The sequence below is a fragment of the Alosa pseudoharengus genome, unplaced genomic scaffold, assembly GCF_046254945.1.
Source record: "Alosa pseudoharengus isolate Yale_2024_CS ecotype anadromous, Long Island Sound unplaced genomic scaffold, YU_APseudo_1.1 YU_APseudo_1.1_scf_24, whole genome shotgun sequence".
In the NCBI taxonomy this organism is placed as follows: Eukaryota; Metazoa; Chordata; class Actinopteri; order Clupeiformes; family Clupeidae; genus Alosa; species Alosa pseudoharengus.
The window spans coordinates 3,252,108-3,272,003 of NW_027468689.1; the positions used below are offsets into that span (position 1 = coordinate 3,252,108).

A 19,896-nucleotide genomic window follows, 5' to 3' on the forward strand; every position below is an offset into this window, starting at 1 on the left:
TCGATGCTGACTGGGGAGCTGGCAGCCAATCAGAGCACAGCTAGCCACCTATGTCATCAGCTCTGTGATTGAGGAAGGGTCTTCTCTCTCTCCCTCCCCCTCCCTCTCTCCTTGGTTGCCTCCCTCTCTCTCTCTCCCCTCCCTCTTCCTCTCTCACTCTCTCCCCTCTTTCTCTATCTCTCTCCCTCCCCCTCCCTCCCTCTCGTTGCCTCTCTCTCTCTCTCTCCCTCTCTCACTCTCTCCCCTCTCTCTCTCTCTCTCTCTCCCCTCTCTATCTCTCTCCCCCTCCCTCTCTCTCTCGTGTCTCTGCTGCTGCTGCTGCTGCGTGTGTGTGTGAGAGAAAGAGGAGAGAGAGAGTGTGTTTTGCGTTGCACTGCGTAGCGTGCGGTGCGTTGCCTTTGCGTTGCGTTTTGGCGCGTGTGCCGTGTCGTGTGTGTGTGTGTGCGCGCGCGCGCGTGTGTGTGTGTGTCCGTGTGCATCAGGAAGCGCTGGTTGCTGATAGAATGCCACAGCCGTGTGGAGACTCTCCCTGCTGGACGATGTGAGGCGTCGCTGGGCTGCCGACACCGACACACACACCGCTCCTCTCTCGTCCGCTCCTCTCTCGTCCGCTCCTCTCCGCTCCTCTCCGACGCAGCAGCACAGGGCCTGGGAACAACGGCAGAGCTGGCCCGCTATTGCTCGCTCACACGCTCTCGTTCGCTCTCGCTCTCTCTCTCCCTCGCTCCCTCTCTCTCCCTCGCTCCCTCTCTCTCCCTCGCTCCCTCTCTCTCTCGCTCCATAGAGGGGCACATTTTTTCCCTGTATTTTAACTCCGTTTTTTTTCGCAGGGGAGAGAGGGGTTTGTCATTCTCTGCCTCCCTCCTCCCCTCCTCCTCCCTACATCCATCCATTTTTTCTCCTCTCGGTGGTGGTGGTGGCGGCCTCCTCCTCTTCTCCTCCTCCCCCTCCTCCTCCTCCACCTCTCCTCGGTTCTCCTTTTTTTTCCTCTATTCTTCCTGAGGGGCGCGTTGGAAGAGGAAACCTCCATGTATGACAATTTGTACCTGCATGGCTTTGAAGACTCGGAGGCGGTGAGTGTGTGTGTGTGTGTGTGTGTGTGTTTGTGTGTGTGTGTGTGGTGTGTGCTTTTCTCTTCTCTATCACATCTTTCTGAAGCTTGCTGCCGTGCTGATTTTCTGTGTGTGTCTGTGTGTGTGTGTGTGTGTGTGTGTTGTGTATGTGATCAGGACAGGCTCAGCTGGGCTGCGCACACACACACACGCACACACACACATGCACGCATACACACTAACTCACCAATATATGGGAACCATGTGAAAATGGTCAGGATATAGTGTTCCAATTACTTCTGTCAAACGAATGGAGGTGTGTTTTCATGTGTATATATATATGATATATGTGTTTGTGTGTGTCGTGTGTGTGAGTGTATCTGTGTGTGTTTGGGTATGAGACAACAGTGTACAGTTACTGCCGTCTGTCGCCTAGGCCACTGGTATCTAGTCTAATGAAACACACACACACACACACACACACAGTTTACAAGAATCTATTTAGGGCTCCATTTGAATAGTGCTGGGTTTTATCCTCCATTCTTAGCCGGGACTTTACCTGCCTCCCCTTTAAGCACGGCTGAGATTGCATAATGTATCATCATATAGGCAGTGGTAACGCAAGGCTGCTTTCACAGGCTGTGTTAAAGGGGCAGAGGCCCCACTGTCTGCAATGTGCATTCCCCCATCTGTGTGTGTGTGTGTCTGTGTGTCTGTGTGTGTATGTATGTATACGTGTGTGTGTGTGTGTGTGTGTGTGTGTGAGTGTGATGCAGGTGGTGGATGAGTAGAATTCTATGAGTCACATGTGATAGGCACCCTAGTGTGTGAGAGCCTCGCTTGCTGTAGACTGAGTCTCCAGCTTCGAATCGAGTGGGGTGCTTTAGATTGAGTGTCCAGTTTCAATCTGAGTGTCCAGTTGTAAACTGAGCTCTGGACAGAGATTTGGGGTGGTGGTAGTGTGGTGGCTAAGGAGCTCGGCTAGTATGCAGTAGCCACACAAGTCGTGGGTTCGATTCCCAGCTAGCTGCCCTTGAGAATGACTTCAGGGAGTCTGGCCCCTGCAATTGGTATCTGTAAGTCACTTTGGATTAATGAATTAATGAATAAATAAATATAATTATATTATATTATAATTCTATATTATAATTAGATTAAAAGCTGAGCTGGACTGCCTGTGTGTCCAGTGGTAGAGGGCGATGTCATGTGGACAGGTATCACGTTGTGTGTGACATCTGTGTAGGTAAGAGGAATGTGGTCAGGTGTTACATATGTGTGTCTGTGTGTGTGTGTGTGTGTGTGTGTGTGTGTGTGTGTGTGTACATCTGTGTGGGAAAGAGGAATGTGGTCAGGTGTCACATATGTGTGTGTGTGTGTGTGTTTGGACATCTGTGTAGGTAAGAGGAATGTGGTCAGGTGTCACATATGTGTGTGTGTGTGTGTGTGTTTGGACATCTGTGTAGGTAAGAGGAATGTGGACAGGTGTCACGTTGGTGCCCGCTGGGCAGGACAGGCGTGAACCATATGGGGTGGCATCCAGACCAGGCTGGCAGGAGGTTGGCATCTGCCTCGTGAGAGAGGGAAAGGAGTTATCATACGGATGCTGGGGTACTTTAGGCTGAGTAATGCTGGCAAGAGCTATAAAGGCTATGCGTGTGTGTGTGTGTGTGTGAGAGAGTGTGTGTGTGTTTGGACATCCGTGTAGGTCAGAAGAATGCTTGTAGATGTCGGGTGTTAAGTGTGTCAGGTCATTCTCCAGCTCATAATTTAAGTATAAGTATATGTATAGTATATATACTCTTTTGATCCCGTGAGGGAAATTTGGTCTCTGCATTTATCCCAATCCGTGAATTAGTGAAACACACTCAGCACACAGTGAGGTGAAGCACACACTAATCCAGGCGCAGTGAGCTGCCTGCATCAACAGCGGCGCTCGAGGAGCAGTGAGGGGTTAGGTGCCTTACTCAAAGGCACTTCAGCCGTGCCTACTGGTCAGGGTTCGAACCAGCAACCCTCCGGTTACAGGTCCGAAGCGCTAACCAGTAGGCCACGGCTGCCCCATGTGGTATAGTATGCCTCAGCAGTATATACAGTAGAGAACACTACTGCCATCTTACAGTCCAAGGCTTAGTCTGTGTGTGTGTGTATCTGTGTTTAAGTGTGTGTGTATCTGTGTGTAAGTGTGTATGTATCTGTGTGTAAGTGTGTGTGTATCTCTGTGTAAGTGTGTGTGTATCTGTGTGTAAGTGTGTGTGTATCTGTGTGTAAGTGTGTGTGTATCTGTGTGTATTCAGCTGTGTGTCTCTGGATGTGTATTCCTGTTTGTTTGTGTGTGTGTGGCCATGGGTGAATTTATGTAAATGTGTGTGTGTATGTTGTCATGTATGTATGTGTGTGATTATGTATGGTCATGTGCACCTACAGTATGTTCTTGTGTTTCTGTGTGTGTGTGTGTGTGTGTGTGTGTGTGTGTGTGTGTGTGTGTGTGTGTGTGTGTGTGCTGGGAGTCTCTCTGTTTCTTCTCCATCCGTCTGACTGACTGAGGCTCTGTGTGTGTGTGTGTGTGTGTGTGTGTGTGTGTGTGTGTGTGTGTGTGCGTCTGTGTCTATATAAATGATCCTGATGCCTTTCTGCTAAAGTGGCACATTCTCCTAATGAGACTCTTCCGCGTCTCCACCGTCCACTCATGCACGCTAACACACAACTCACACACACTACACACACATACCTCCGTTAACACACAACTCACACACACTATACACACACACCTCTGCTCTACTGTCCACTCATGCACGCTAACACACAACTCAGGGATGCTGAAAATAGACCTCAACATGGTGCACACACACACACACACACACACACACACACACCAAAATCAGTGGCTGGGGACTAAAATAGTATTAAATCTCACTAAGTATGAAATATGTCTAGTAAGTCTGAATATACTAGTATGCATAGAGGACGCGCTGGGAGGATTGATATACATATGATGCTGAAGTGATTGTAAAGGAAATGCTATATTGAAGGAACTAGGAGAGTTAGAATGCTGTGTGAGATGACAAACTCAGTGTGTTCAGTGTTAGGATGAGGAACCACGTGGTTGTTGGGTGGATGGATAGGGATACATGGGCAAGTCAGGCTGAGGAAGAAGAGGAGTATGAGGAAGAGGATGAGGAAGAAGAGGGTGATGAGGAAGAGGATGGTTTTGGGTGTGACGGAGTAGCGCTAACGTGGGCCGACGCCTGACGATTGGAGGGCTCAGGTTTGTTTGCCGAACCCGAGAGCGTGATGTCAGAGAGGGTGGAAGCGGTTAGAAATGAAGGATCTTTGGTGTCGCTTTGGATTAAAGTGTGTCAACTCTTAAAAATTTACCGTCAAACCGGTGTGACGGGAATGTTGGAAAATGAACGTTCTAAAGAATATCTGGGTTCCTTGAATTGTTGCAGAATGGAATCTTTTGTTAGAATGTTCAAAAACACCTTTAGGATTTGGTTCAGTGGAAGTCTCAGTGACGTGTTTCTGTTTTAGTGGCTGTGCCAGATCAGGGAAAAGGAAATGACCACCTAATGCTTACCGTATATATGTACCGTATATGTATAGCAGCATATGGGCCAATGCAGATATGCTATATAAAGAACATATGGGCCTATGTTGATTTTGAACAAATCATATGGACCAATGCTATTTAAAGAACATATGAGCCAATATTTATAAGGTATGTGGCCTAAAAAACATATGGACCAATGTTGATATTGTACATAGCATATGGACCAGTAAAGAACAGGGCCAATGTTGATATTGTACATAGCATATGGACCAGTGCTATATAAAGAACAGGGCCAATGTTGATATTGTACATAGCATATGGACCAGTGCTATATAAAGAACAGGGCCAATGTTGATATTGTACATAGCATATGGACCAGTAAAGAACAGGGCCAATGTTGATATTGTACATAGCATATGGACCAGTGCCATATAGAGCACATATGGGTTAATGTCGATATGGTATGTAGCCTAAAGAACATATGGACCAATGTGGATATTGCACATAGCATATGAACCAGTGCTGTATAAAGAATGTATATTGCGGGCCCAGAGCTCACTTGAAAAAGAGATTTAAGATCTCAATGGGACTCACCTGGTAAAATAAAGGATAAATAAAAATAAAATAAATAAATAAAAATTCTGGCACTGATGTGCGTGGCAAGAGACGACGCATTCACATCAGCACCTATTTGTGGAGCGCTTAACGGAGAGCTAGCTCTAGAATGGGGGAAGTGCGCATATACAGTACTACTGATGAGTAGGTCTACTAGTGTAGGTTAATGTGAATGGGGGAAGTGCGCATATACAGCACTACTGATGAGTAGGTCTACTAGTGTAGGTTGATGTGAATGGGGGAAGTGCGCATATACAGCACTACTGATGAGTAGGTCTACTAGTGTAGGTTGATGTGAATGGGGGAAGTGCGCATATACAGTACTACTGATGAGTAGGTCTACTAGTGTAGGTTGATGTGAATGGGGGAAGTGCGCATATACAGTACTACTGATGAGTAGGTCTACTAGTGTAGGTTAATGTGAATGGGGTAAGTGCGCATATACAGTACTACTGATGAGTAGGTCTACTAGTGTAGGTTGGTGTGAATGGGGGAAGTGTGCATATACAGTACTACTGATGAGTAGGTCTACTAGAGTAGGTTGATGTGAATGTCTGGGTTATGCTTTGGGTTAAATCGTTATTTCTTCCAGTATGCCATGATAAATGAGGGTACAGGATACTAACACTGTGCCAGTTAGTATACTAAAAGTACTAATACTAAAAGTATACTAACACTGTGCCAGTTAGTATACTAAAAGTACTAATACTAAAAGTATACTAACACTGTGCCAATGGTACAATTTAATTGGCATTAAATGTGGGTGCTTAACACCCTCACCCACTTCTGTAAGGCCTATGCCTTCATTAAAACTACCACCATCAAACCAACAAGCCCCTCCCCTCCATGAATTCACCTCTGCCCCGTACCTTCCCCTGCAACCTTTAAACCCAGCAGCCGCCACGGCAACAGTGCTGATGGGACACCCACAGAGGCCCTGACTATGGCTACATCCACACTATTCTGTTTTCATACTAATACGATCTCCGTCCAGACGCACATTTGCATTTCGCAACACTGGACCCCTGAAGCACAGATCATATGAGCATCAGCACAAATCCCATGACCAAAAAATGGGGCTGGAAGCGTTTTCAAATCGTTCCAAAATGCTACATGTAGCAAGTGTCTTGGATTCAAACTGAAAGGGAATCGTGTGGATGTAGTGTATGGCCCAGGTTAGTCTTGAACCCATGAATGTGTCCCTATCTGCGTGTTCTGTTTGTGGTCATTAGTGATGGGTAAATGAAGCCTCGAGCGCTACTCGGCACATTTCCCTAATGTGCCGAGTAATGTGTCGAAGCTTCGAAACATGGAAGATAAGGAAAACACAGCGACATCTGGTGGTTTGCATAAAGCCCCGCAGTCACGGACTAGTGAAAAGAATGCCTACAACGTTCAACACAATGCCAAAGCTTCGAAATGTTCTCATTCATTACATTAAAAGTGTTGCAAGAAATGTGCATTTCTGTTTGTCTCAATTCAATACAATAAAATACGATTAGGCAACATAATCCCGTCACTCGTTATCACGTGAAGATTGGTGTTTCCGTGGAGGCGTGAAATCATGTTATCCCAGTCAATGATCCAATCGGTCTCCCATCCACTTAACGACCGCAGTAGACACTACTTAGCTTCTGAACCAGGACGAAGTATTATCAACCTCAACACGCTATGGACGAGAGTGAAAAGGAAACGACCAGGCGCCTAATTAAACCAAACCCTACATGGCCTGACATAGTTTGACGTTTCATGAATCAAACTTTCAATAAAAGGAAAATATTATGTCAGCCATTATTGTTAGGCCTACATAGAAATTATTAGCCTGTATTGCTTTTAAATGACATGATTGAAGTTGAGACAAGATTGCAACGCAGACATGTTTGAATGTCATTGTTCTAAATGGCAAAGCTTTAGGCTAGGCCTAGGCTATTTCTTCTTTATTTCTATGTGCATGATATTATGGATTATGGACATTTTCCGGAAAGAAAAGAACGTAAATTCACAAACAGAGAAAGCATCCTATATAAATCAGGGCTACCCACAAATTTCGCCTGGCTCTTGCAATACAACACAACTCATTCCGACACTAGAGCGGGTGCCCTGGTTCGCGCAATTCAAAGCCTTTGAATCAGATTCCGAAGCAGTCACGTGGGTGTGTGTCCCAAACAAAGCTTCAGACGTCACACTCACAAACCGAGGCCTCGTTTGTCATCAGTCACGTGATTTTTATGGAAACGACACAAGCCTCGAACCGGGGCTTCATCTGGCACGCCCCTTTCTGCTCGACACAAGCTCCGAAGCCTCGCTTCATTGGGCACATCACTAGTGGTCATCATATTCAACTTAAACTGGCCTTCAGGGTTTGGATAGGTGACAGGGCGCTAGGGTGCGTCTAGATTTCTAGGCTAGGTTTGGGTTATTTTTAGAATGAATTTGACTCTTTCTCAAAGGTTAGTTCTAAACCAGTGACTTGGTGTGAATTGGGATTGTACAGAAAAGATTGAAAACCCTCATGGGAATAAATATAGTGTACCTGTGACAGGAATTCGTCCTGTCACAACAACGATGATTCCAGTGAAGTCCGGCGTGTGTCTGAACCAGGTTTGTGGTCATTGAAAGCGTTTTTGTCCTGGCCACAAAATAAGCAGTTTATCAGCTACACTCGGCCATCATATCTCCATCTCAGATGAAAGCTCTTCATTTGAGTTCATTCTTTTTCCTTTGCATCATCACTTCCACACACACAGATAAGCGGACTCGTGCATTTTTTCCAAGAATCAAGCCTTTGCCTTTTTTTTGTTGATTGAACTCATTGGGTTCAATAGGGTGCCTGCTGAAGCAAGCCTCTAGAGGGCAAAAAGTGTGTGATGTGGAAAAGAGAGAGAGAGAGAGGGAGGAGGGTAAAGACAGAAAGTGCTGTGCCATAGTCTGTGGGGGGTTCTTTTAGCAGACTTTGTCTTTCTCTAATGCGATATTGACCAGTCCAGAGGGTTTGGCCCATCTCCCTCCTGGACTCCACCAGTCTCATCCCGCTCGGAGACGGAGACTGAGACTGATCGCATCCGCATCTCCTGCTCTCCCCTGTGGATCTTTGCGGGCTTTCGTCTCGTCCTTCGCTGACGGTCCATTTGTGTTTTATGTGTGATTAGTGACTCGTTCCCCGCCCTTTCATTACTGCGAAGAGCACAGTGGGACTTCCATCATTACCTGGAGAAGAAGTGTGTGTGTGTGTGTGTGTGTGTGTGTGTGTGTGTGTGTGTGTGTGTGTGTGTTGGTGAACATGGCTTCTGGGGACATGTGTGAGGAGATGTCCTCTGAGGACATGATCTTGGGGGAGACATTTTCCGACCGGGACGTTCTAACGGTGTACTGCGAGGTTTTTCATGGTCCTGAGAAGCCAGCCAAGAAGGTAGTCTGTTTGTTAACCAGCACGAGGTTCGAGCGCGGATGTGGCTTAGCGCAAGACTTTAGATATACAGTAACTCTTTTTCAGAATTCAGTTTGATTTAAACAGATAGATGTACGATCTGCTTTCAGCTCATTGTGAGATAATGGTTATGGCGAAGTCCAAAAGGATCTCGGTTTGATGAAAACACTTAGTTTCTGCCACGGATGTGGACTACAGTGTGTGTGTAAGAGATGTGTGTTACGTGGTGTGTATGCTGCTGTGAATCTTGAGCTATTACCCTCACACACACAGTATATATGTTTACTACGTGCAGCAGTAGATTCTGGGGAAGGTGTGGGGCCTGATCTGGCCAAGTTCCAGCTCTGTCGTCTATTAGGGATGGAAACAGTGTGTCTGTGTGTGTGTGTGTGTGTTTCTGTGTGTTGGTGATCATGACTTCTGCATAATATATACTCATATGACTCTTCCCTTTCTGTGTGTAAGGGGTGTGTGTGTGTGGGTGTGCGTGTGTGTGTGTGCCTCCTCTCTACATGTAAAGTGTGTGTGTTTCTACCCATGTGACTTGCCTCTATGTGCAGGGCTCAGCAGGTTGTTGGACGTTTGTGTGTGTGTGTGTGTGTGTGTGTGTGTGTGTGTGTGTGTGTGTGTGTGTGCGTGCGTGTGTGTGTGTAAACCCATGTAACATTTGGCTCTGTGTGTATGTTTATTGCTAATTGGATTCCTACAGCAGACCGTCGGACTCTGTTGTGTGTGTGATTGTGTGTGTGTGTGTGTGTGTGTGTGTGTGTGTGTGTGTGTACCCATGTAACTCTTGCCTCTCTCTGTGTGTGTGTGGTGTGTGTGTGTGTGTGTGTGTGTGTGTGTGTGTGTGTGTGTGTGTGTGTGTAGGGCTCAGCGGATTCCTACACTAGCAGACCGTCGGACTCTGATGTGTCGCTGGAGGAAGAGAAGCCGGAGTCGGGTGGAGGAGGGAGTCAGGGCCGCCAGGAGAAGGAGCAGCAGGCCGCCATACAGCTGGAGAGGGCAAAGGTCAGAGGTCATCTCACTCTAACATACCAATCAGGGCAGGGCTAGCAGCAGCATATCACCCTAACCCACCAATCAGAGCAGGGTTAGTAGCAGCATATCATCCTAACCCACCAATCAGAGCAGGGTTAGTAGCAGCATATCATCCTAACCCACCAATCAGAGCAGGGTTAGTAGCAGCATATCACACTAACCCACCAATCAGAGCAGGGTTAGTAGCAGCATATCACCCTAACCCACCAATCAGAGCAGGGTTAGTAGCAGCATATCACCTTAACCCACCAATCAGAGCAGGGTTAGTAGCAGCAAATCACCCTAACCCACCAATCAGAGCAGGGTTAGTAGCAGCATAAACCCTAAACCACCAATCATAGCAGGGTTATTAGCAGCATATATAAGTATAATACTCTTTTGATCCCGTGATTGCATTTATCCCAATCCGTGAATTAGTGAAACACGCTGTAGTGCCTTCCAGTAAGTCACTTCGGACGCCTCAGGGGTTTCAATAGATTGTTTGTTCGTTTTATTCCAGTATACCATTTCGTTCGTCTCGATAAATAAACTCAAAAACTAAATAAACTGACAAGTAACAAATACAACTGAAAACCATATGCCTGCTGGCATCCATTCACTTCCAACATCGAGTTCCAAAACCAACTACACAAGGATTCCTCCTTTCTCCACCTATATGCCACTAATTGGCACAGGTGTGACATTTTAACTCCTTCTGTTCTAAGGCCTTCCAAGGCCATAAAGTCATGTCACCAGCAGGGGTCATTAAATCAACTTAAAACATAAATGTAATTAATGGCTCCTACACACACTCAGCACACAGTGAACACACATTGAGGTGAAGCACACACTAATCCCGGCGCAGTGAGCTGCCTGCAACAACAGCGGCGCTCGGGGAGCAGGAGCTAACCAGTAGGCCACGGCTGCCCCGTATCACCCTAACCCACCAATCAGGGATTTAAACTGCTCATCCTTAAGGTGAGACTCACTTTTTTGATGCCAAAATGGGTTACTTATGCGATTCATGCAAACCCAAGGAGAAATGTTTTACAACCCCAAATCAGAAAAAGTTGGGACGTTGTATAAAATGTGAATACAAACAAAATGTAATGATGTGCAAATCTCGTATTTAGTTGCCAAAAGGACACAGACAACATATCAAATGTTGAAAATTACAAGTTTGACTATTTCATTGAAAATATATGTTCATTTTGAATTTGATACCAGCAACAGGGCAGTTCCAGCGTTATGGATGTGACAATTGGACTCATATCGGTAAACAAAATGCCTTAGAGTGGGGGCAAAATTAGTATCAGTGAATTAATTTGCATAACTTTTAATGTAACCTCTGTCCTCTGAATACTGAGAAATCCTCAAATTTCATATAATCAATTTCATCCTAAGAATACAAGGCATTTTATCAGCGTTATGGATGTGACATGAAATGGACACACTTTTGTGAGAGATTACAGGTTTTCTACAAACTCTGTGAATTTTAAAGGAAACTGCCGAAACTATGATATATGTACCATGAAGGAGACTTGAATGAACACAAAAAGTATGTTTTTGAAACTGCGTCATTTTCGTAATGCATTATGTAGGAAAAACTGGCGTTATGGATGTGACGGTTTCACGTTATGGATGTGACGTGTCTGAACCAGTCCTCGACAAACTACATAAAACACATAATTAAGTAGTGCATTTTGATATGAAACAATTGAAATGGTAATCATGAAAAACTAGCGATGAAATTATTGCTTCCTCAGTGCCCACTAAGATCCACAGGAAGAATCAGGACAAGTCATTTAAAATATAAAAAATAAATTTATTTTTTTCTTTTACCGTCATCAATTTTGGTCAGTGATTCCAGGGTTACTGAAACACCAGGGAACATGAAACTTGGTGGCCACTCCCCTAAATAACTAGCCCTAACTGAACCGTTGCACCCAAGATGACAAAATATTTATAGTATGTTAGTCTCAAGAGCCCGCATCAACCTAACCCATACCCACTCATTTGTGATTTGCACACATAAAGTACATGCACGCGCACGTGCACACACGCACATGCACACACACGCACATGCGCGCACACACACACACACACACATAAACACATACAGACAGGCAAGCACACACACACGCACACACACACACACACACACACACACGCACAAACACCCACCCACATGAATGCAGACACATAAACACACACACACAGGCACGCATACGCATGTCGGCATGCAAACACATACGCACACACACACACACACACACACATAAACACAGGCACGCATACGCACATGCACACACACAGACACACACACACAGACACACACACACACACACTCTTATAAACAAAAGCAAACTCACATATGCACACACTCATTTACATGCACATGAGTTGCAGGAGTAGGAGATGGAGACAAATTGACAAGCGTGATTTATTTTTGCGAAGAGAATATACAGGACTGAGAGGCGGTCCTATTTTGTACCGCTATGCGGTACATCTAGTTTATTGCTGCCCTTACTCATGTTACTCTGTGGGTATTAGCTACAGAGGACCTGAAACTTCAAATGCTGTCATATCACGTCACATTTAAAATTGAACTGTGTTAAGCAGATGTGAACGGCAGGCTGAACAGATCTGCAACAGAAGGAGGTTGCTATGTTAACTCCAGCTGCAAAGTCAGCCATCTTCACCAGCTAACACGATAATCCAGTTACTGTACAACATTAGTATGATAATTACAGGAAGATAATCGCTCAGATTTTCGTTATTAGGCAACTTGAAAATAGGCTATGGCTAGGCTAATCACTGGAGGTATTTTAATATTATATTTGTTTTGCTAATGGTTAGGCAAGGCCTTCTGTGGTTTTGATCAACCTAATAACCTTTGAAATGTCAGTTGTAAACACTGTTGAAATGCGTTGAAACTGACATGTCACCAGAACAGACGTTTTATCGGCTTTGAGGTATAATAAAGTCCCCAGTCTTGTAAATTCACATTATGTAACATCCATAACGTCACATCCATAACGCACCATTAAAGGTTTTAAAAGTATGAAAGGGGCACAATTTGGTCATCACACTTTACATTGATATAAATCAGCTTTGCACAGACACTATGGACATTGTCGCATCAACAATGTATGTGTACCATAAACTTTTCCTATAAAACGTTATGGATGTGACATGGCCATGGAACTTGCTGACTTAAAAACAAAAGCCTTACAAATGTAAGGAGTTGTGCTCTTAAAGGCAAGCTGAGCATAGACATTGCTCTACCATTCCCTTGTCAATCTGGAATTTGTCAAATGACACAATTTGTTTGAACATTGGGTCCATTTATCCACTTTTGAAATATGTATAATATTACCATGTAAAAAAAGTTGTTTCTGTATGGTTGCACACCATATTTATGATGTAAAAAGAGTGTCATTCTCCATCAAATTCAATCAGATCAGTTACAAACAATAAAATATATACCTAAATGAAGATTTTAACAACAGTTCTATTTGCGTATGCACAACTTTTTTTTTCCATGGTAAGGATGACCTTTGCATGGAATTGCCCAACACTTTTCAAAAAAGTTGGGACGAGGGTAACTGTTGGAAAAGTTGTGTAATGATAAAGAAAACAAAAGGAGGAATATTTCACAACTATTTAGGGTAACTGGCAACATGATTGGATCAGGAAAACCTCTGATAACCATTATCTATGAGCATAGTTTGATAAATGCTAGTGTAAACTTCATCATGCAACAGCCAAAATTGTATTTAGACATGATACGGAAAAACCGCCGATGTCTTATCTGGGCCTGAGCTTGTTTAAAATGGACTGAGGTAACGTCCTATTCAAGTATCCAACTTATCCAACTTGTTTTAGTGCTCAGTTCAAAATCCAACATCTATGACGGTGTGGAGGAGCATTAGTGCATTTAGCATTTAGGGGCAGCTGTGGCCTACTGGTTAGCGCTTCGGACTTGTAACCGGAGGGTTGCCGGTTCGAACCCCGACCAGTAGGCCACGGCTGAAGTGCCCTTGAGCAAGGCACCTAACCCCTCACTGCTCCCCGAGCGCCGCTGTTGTTGCAGGCAGCTCACTGCGCCGGGATTAGTGTGTGCTTCACCTCACTGTGTTCACTGTGTGATGTGTGTGTTTCACTAATTCACGGATTGGGATAAATGCAGAGACCAAATTTCCCTCACGGGATCAAAAGAGTATATATACTTATACTTATACTTATATACTAGTGCCTACAGCATGGGCATCTTGCACATATGGCAAGGCACAATCAAATCTAAATGATGTATACATGTTTTAAGCAACATATATACTGACATCCAGGCAATGCTTTTTTCCAGGGAAGACCTTGAATATTTCAGGAAAAACAATGGCAAAATTAATTCTGCACATATTTAAACAGTATTTATCCATAGAGGAAGAGTCCAGGTGCTAAGTTGGCCTGTCTGCAGTCCAGACCTGTCATATTAGGTGCATCATGGAATGAAAAACATGATTAAGAGTACCTCATACTGTTGAGCAACTGAAATCTTATATCGGGGAATAATGGGACAATATTTCATTCTCAAAACTTTAGCAAATGGTCTCCTCAGTTCCTAAACATTTACAGAATTGTGTTAAATGAAGAGGTGAAGCAGCACAGTGGTAAACATACCCTGTCCCAACTTTTTTTGAAACATGTTGCTGGCATTATCATATATTTTCAACATTAGATATGTTTTCTATGTTCTTTTTGCTGCTAAACATATGTTTACAAAACTTTATTATCACATTCTGTTTTTATTTGCATTTTACACAACGTCCCAACTTTTTTCTAATTTGGGGTTGTAGTATGTTTTATTTGTGTGCCCCTCCTCTCTAATTTGTCATTCGTAGCAGTTGTATTGGTGGTAGTGGTATTACTGGTAGTACTACTAGTTACTAGTCATTTAGTACATTTTCTTAATCTATGGTTGCTTTCAAAAGTCAATGAAGTCATAGTAGGCATGAAATTCTAAAGCACGGAACAACTGAACAACATGACAAACATGCATTGATGCAAGAAATCAGTGACACATTGGCATCTGGGTGCCAGGCAAAAAGCCCTCTTTCAGCAGATGAACTAGATTAATTCAGCTCAGGCCTCACACACAACAAAACATCACCTTCCTCAGGAGTCAAAGAACTGGGAAGGTGATTGAGCGGGTGCGGTATAAAATAACTGTTTAACCCTTAAGCCGGTACCGTCACACCCATAGATATATATGGTCACACCGGTGTGACAGGCATGTTGGAAATTGAAGGTTCTAAAGAATATCTGGAACATGGAATTTTAGAATCTTACATTGTTGCTGAACAGAATCTTCAGGTCGAATGTTCAAAACTCCCCTGCTGAAGTGTTACGTTTCTTATAATCACTCTATGATGGTTTAAAATACGTGATTGTGACAGATGCTATAAAACAAGTCTTTTAGTCTCCTTGCTAGCATGTCTCTTATATGCTAAACATGCTACATGCTTGTCTGGCTTTTCTCCCCTGTGTTCTCAGACCAAAGCTGTGGCCTTTGCTGTTAAGACCAATGTCAGTTACTGTGGGGCTCTGGATGAGGATGTACCAGTGCCAGGGACTGCCATCTCTTTTGATGCTAAGGACTTCCTGCACATAAAAGAGGTACAGTATGATCGCCTAAAGGCCTCGCCCATAATGCAAACCTTTTTCTTTTATAATAAGTAACCTACAGTACACTTTATATCATGTTACTCGTGGGGAAAGAGAAGGAAGCCTTTGTTGGTGTTAGTGTAATGTTTTGATATAATTGGGTTTTAATTTCCTATAAGAGAATAAAAGGATTGTAAAATGTAAAGAGTTCCTTCCATGGTTAGTCCTCAGTTGTGGATCCTATAGTTAGTGGACTGGATCCCTATAGTTATTACCCCGGTTATGCACATGAACAAATGCTTGGCTTTCTGCTGATGTTGGACATTAACATGTCTGATCAGTGCCTGTGTTAGCTGAGTTAGCTCTGTTGCTCTGTGTAGCGCCCACATTAGCTGAATTAGCATCTAGTGCAGTGCCTGTGTTAGCTGAATTAACATATGCTCTTTTTAATGTCTTTGTTAGCCGAATTGGCATCTTTGCTCAGTGTAGTAGTTATGTTAGCTGAATTAGCTTTCTTTGCTCAGCAGAGCTTTTGTTAGCTTAATTGGCGTCTCTGCTTAGCAGTGCTATAGACTATGAATAGAGGTTGCTACCACACAGATAGCAAAGTCAGATTTGCAGATATTGGACCACCGGTGGCTGGCAGCTGGTGACTTGCGACTTCTGGTCTGCTGTTGGACCATCCATCAACACCTTAAATTTAATTTGTTGTGAATATTAAGGGGAAAAAATATAAAATATCATGAAAATAAAGTAAGAAGTATAACTGATTAAAATTTTAAAAAGTGTTTTTGACAAAACGGTGGTGCAGTTGCATCCCGCAAGTGGGCCACCAGAAAACAGATGAACGAAACGTCAGCAGACCACCGGATCGATGGCCGATAGTGGTCCACCAGCCTAATGCTATCTGAGCAATGAAGTGGAAAAAGTGGAGGGTATGTGTACTCCAAGAAAAGCACTACCTGGACAATCGCTAATAGTGCTGTGTGTTTTATCCTGTTTGGATGGGTGTCGGTGGACATCCGTTTGACAGCTTTTCCTGAATCTCCCTCGTATCAGGTTTTAACTGTTGGGGGGCTAAACATGTGATTTGACACATTTACACAACATTGAACTATTGAATGATTTCATTTTAGCAATGATTTTGCTCTGAACATTTATCCTTAACTCTGAGGATTTGATTTGTCTCAGCAAATTCATTCAACCATAGATCTTTGGATCTGATCTGGTTTTGCTGTATGTGTAGATGTCTTGATGTCTATAGATGTTTTGCTGTATGTGAACGATCACTGTCTGCCACCTGAAAAAGGACATAAGTACATTATTAGTACACTTCACCTTTCAGTCAGTTGTGTTCTACTGTCCAATTTACCATCAGGAAATGCCCTAAATAGTAGTTCATGAGTGATTGGTTGCTGAAAACTCAGTCAATGACTGATGCTAATGCTGATGCTAACCCTAATGCTGCTGCAGCCTAGCTAGTATGAAAATGACCCATCATCTGCCACCCATGGTGCATAGTTTTAGTAGTAAAGCTATAAAGAGCCAGCTGTCTGAGCTCCATATTCCACATAACCAATCACCACAGCAATCAAAGCCCAACATTGACTTGTCACGATGGTGGATGGCTGAGATCAGCCTATAAGAAATAAGTGTCTTAGCATCGAACACAGCTGGGCCTAACAGGCTGCCCCCTGGTGTTCCCCTTGCAGAAGTACAACAATGACTGGTGGATCGGGCGACTGGTGAAGGAGGGCTGTGAGATCGGCTTCATCCCCAGCCCTCTGAAGCTGGAGAACTTACGCACCCAGCAGGAGCAGAAAAAGAGCCGCATCCAAGGGTAAGAGCACAGAACCACAGGGAGGTTCTCAGGGTGTCACTAGAACCCTAGAACTACCTGGAGGTTCTCAGGGTGTCACTAGAACCCCAGACCTATACAGAGAGGTTCTCAGGGCTACAGAGAGGTTCTCAGGGCAATGCAAGAACTGGGAGGTTGTTAGGGCAACACTAGAAACCTTACGATCACTACAGACAGGGTTCTCAGGGCAATACTCAAACCTGCACCCACAGGGAGGTTATCAGAGCAACACTAGACCCTACAAGCACAGAGAGGTTCTCAGTGCAATGTTAGAAGCCCACAACTTCAGGGAGGGTTTTCAGGGGTTGGGAAGAGTGGTACTAGAGCCACAACCAATGGGAGAACCTGAGGGTATGCAAGCAGAGGCAGGAACGATGGAGGAGGTGTACTACATCCAGGAACCAGAGGGGAGGTGCACTGTACTGTAGGACTGAACCAGGGAGGAGATGCCCCACAGGCAGAATCAGAAGGAGCTGTACGACTACCTTACCGTCCACTACAAGCAAGGACGGCAGGGCTGGAACCAAGATAGATTGGCTGGTTATTGGTGGACTAGAGCTCAGAGCCCTATGCATGTGTGCATTTGGGGGGCAGCGCACAATGTCCAATAAGCACACTAGATAGGAGCTAGACCCAGGAAGTAGTAAGGGAAAGTGTGGGATAAGCCTAGAAGAAACTGTTTTTCAACACAGAAGTCGTTCTTATAACCACATCCAGCACAAAATGTTTCACACACTTATCTGATACCCTCAGTCTCAGCATGAAGACTACCCAGAGAAACACAAATGTTGATGATCATCTTTTTTTTTTGGGGGGGGGGGGGGGGGGGTGGGGGTGCTGGTTTGTTAGTATTGGATGGGCTGAGTTTGAAACCTAAAAGTGGTTAATTTCCAGTCAAAACTGGTTGAAAACTGCTGTGGTTAATCTCCAGTCAAACTTTGATCCTAATTTAGGAGGGACAGCTTCAGACATAACACTCAGAGTGCATTAGGCTCGTTCTGTGTGTCTTAGGTAGGTCTTTTCCCATTAAACTGATGCTTGCCATTCTTAATGTTGAACTTACTAATGATAGACATTTGCTAACGATTTTTACTTCCTACAATAATGCATGCGTTAGTCTTTTTATGTTATATATATGTGTGTTGTGTGTGTTCAGACTGTTCTGCTGGTGAGTAAGGTGGCAGTGTGTGCTCAGGATGTACTCACGCGCTGCAATGTCTGTGTGTGTGTGTGTGTGTGTGTGTGTTGTGTGTATTCTGGTCATTCTTCCAGTAAGTCCAGCGGAAGCTCCTCCTCCAGTCTGGGAGATGTGATGTCATCAGGTGAGCCTGTTTTCCATTGGGCGGGAAAAAAATGGGGCGGGGTCAAAGGAATCAACAGGAGAGATGGATTCGTAGGGTTTTTTCCCCCCCTTCTGCCACCCAGTCAGCATTCTGTTACCTCCACACTGTCCAGCACAAAGCTAGACTCCCCACAGCATGTTGTGTACAGGGGGCAGAGTTTATGATGACACGGCTGGTCAGGCTTGGACATGTTTGGGTTGTTTGTCTATTATGTGAGTGTGTCCGTATCTGTGTGTATCTGTGTGTGTGTGTGTGTGTGTGTGTGTGTGTGTGTGTGTGTGTGTGTGTGTGTGTGTGTGTGTGCGTGCGTGCGTGCGTGTGTTTTCTGCATGTCCCTGAAAGTCAGTATACTGACTTGTTACTCTTGTTTGCCCCACAGGAAAGCAGAAACAGAAAGTGGTAAGTGCTCTGTGGACCCCCCCCAGTGCTACACCCCCCCCCCCCCCCCACCAACTACCACACCCCCCCTCTGAGCTCCTCCACCCTCTGAGTTCCTCCACCCCCCACCCACCCCACCCTCTGAGTTCCTCCACCCTCTGAGTTCCTCCACCCTCTAACTCTCCACCCTCTAACTCTCCACCCTCTGAGTTTCCCCACCCTCTGAGTTCCTCCACCCTCTGAGTTCCTCCACCCTCTAACTCTCCACCCTCTAACTCTCCACCCTCTGAGTTCCTCCACCCCCCCCACCCCACCCTCTGAGTTCCTCCACCCTCTGAGTTCCTCCACCCTCTGAGTTCCTCCTAACTCACCTGCCCCATGCCCCTCCCCCTCTCACTGACTCTCACTCACTGACTGTGTCAGAGGTCAAGAGGTGATGTCCAACACTTCTACTTCCTCTGTGTGATACAGTCGACGACATTACACACCTCTGGGCTTAGTTCAGGAGGGTTGTGTACTGTGTCTTGTCTTTCTCACTGTTTTGCCTCTACGTCAGAATCTTCCCAACGGTGTCCTAGGTTACAGTAGAACACCTAAGTAACTGGAACTAACTCCTCTACTGATGGTCCAGATGTTGCTTGTGGAATTTATTGGCATTTGTTTGGGATTTGTTTGGGATTGTTTGTCATTTGCGTTGGTTTGCCTGCGTGGTGGTTGACCTTTGACCCTTTCAGACGGAGCACGTGGCCCCCTATGACGTGGTGCCCTCCATGAGACCCGTGGTCCTTGTTGGACCCTCCTTAAAAGGCTATGAGGTAAGCACTCTGCAGTTTCATTGGCTTACCCCAGAGGGAGCTAACAATAACTAGGTCTTGTGATTGGTCGTCTTACCTGTCATTCACTTGCTTTGTTCCGGAGACTGCATAGCAGTTAAAGGCTATTTTAAGATGTCATATTTTGGTGCATTTTATGGTGAAAAGAAGTCTGTG

The 19,896-nt window shown here is 44.8% G+C and overlaps 1 protein-coding gene across 1 annotated transcript in view; it reads left to right on the forward strand.

The window, feature by feature from the left end:
- The first annotated feature begins 741 nt into the window (after positions 1-741).
- Positions 742-19,896, forward strand: part of LOC143141785 (voltage-dependent L-type calcium channel subunit beta-4-like) — a 22,839-nt gene continuing 3,684 nt past the window's right edge. Inside the window, exons 1-7 of the mRNA XM_076302494.1 lie at positions 742-1,073; positions 9,515-9,655; positions 15,218-15,340; positions 17,041-17,168; positions 18,459-18,508; positions 18,909-18,928; positions 19,642-19,722. Coding sequence (XP_076158609.1) covers positions 1,029-1,073; positions 9,515-9,655; positions 15,218-15,340; positions 17,041-17,168; positions 18,459-18,508; positions 18,909-18,928; positions 19,642-19,722 — 588 coding nt within the window. The 5' untranslated portion in view covers positions 742-1,028. The remainder of the gene's footprint in view (positions 1,074-9,514; positions 9,656-15,217; positions 15,341-17,040; positions 17,169-18,458; positions 18,509-18,908; positions 18,929-19,641; positions 19,723-19,896) is intronic.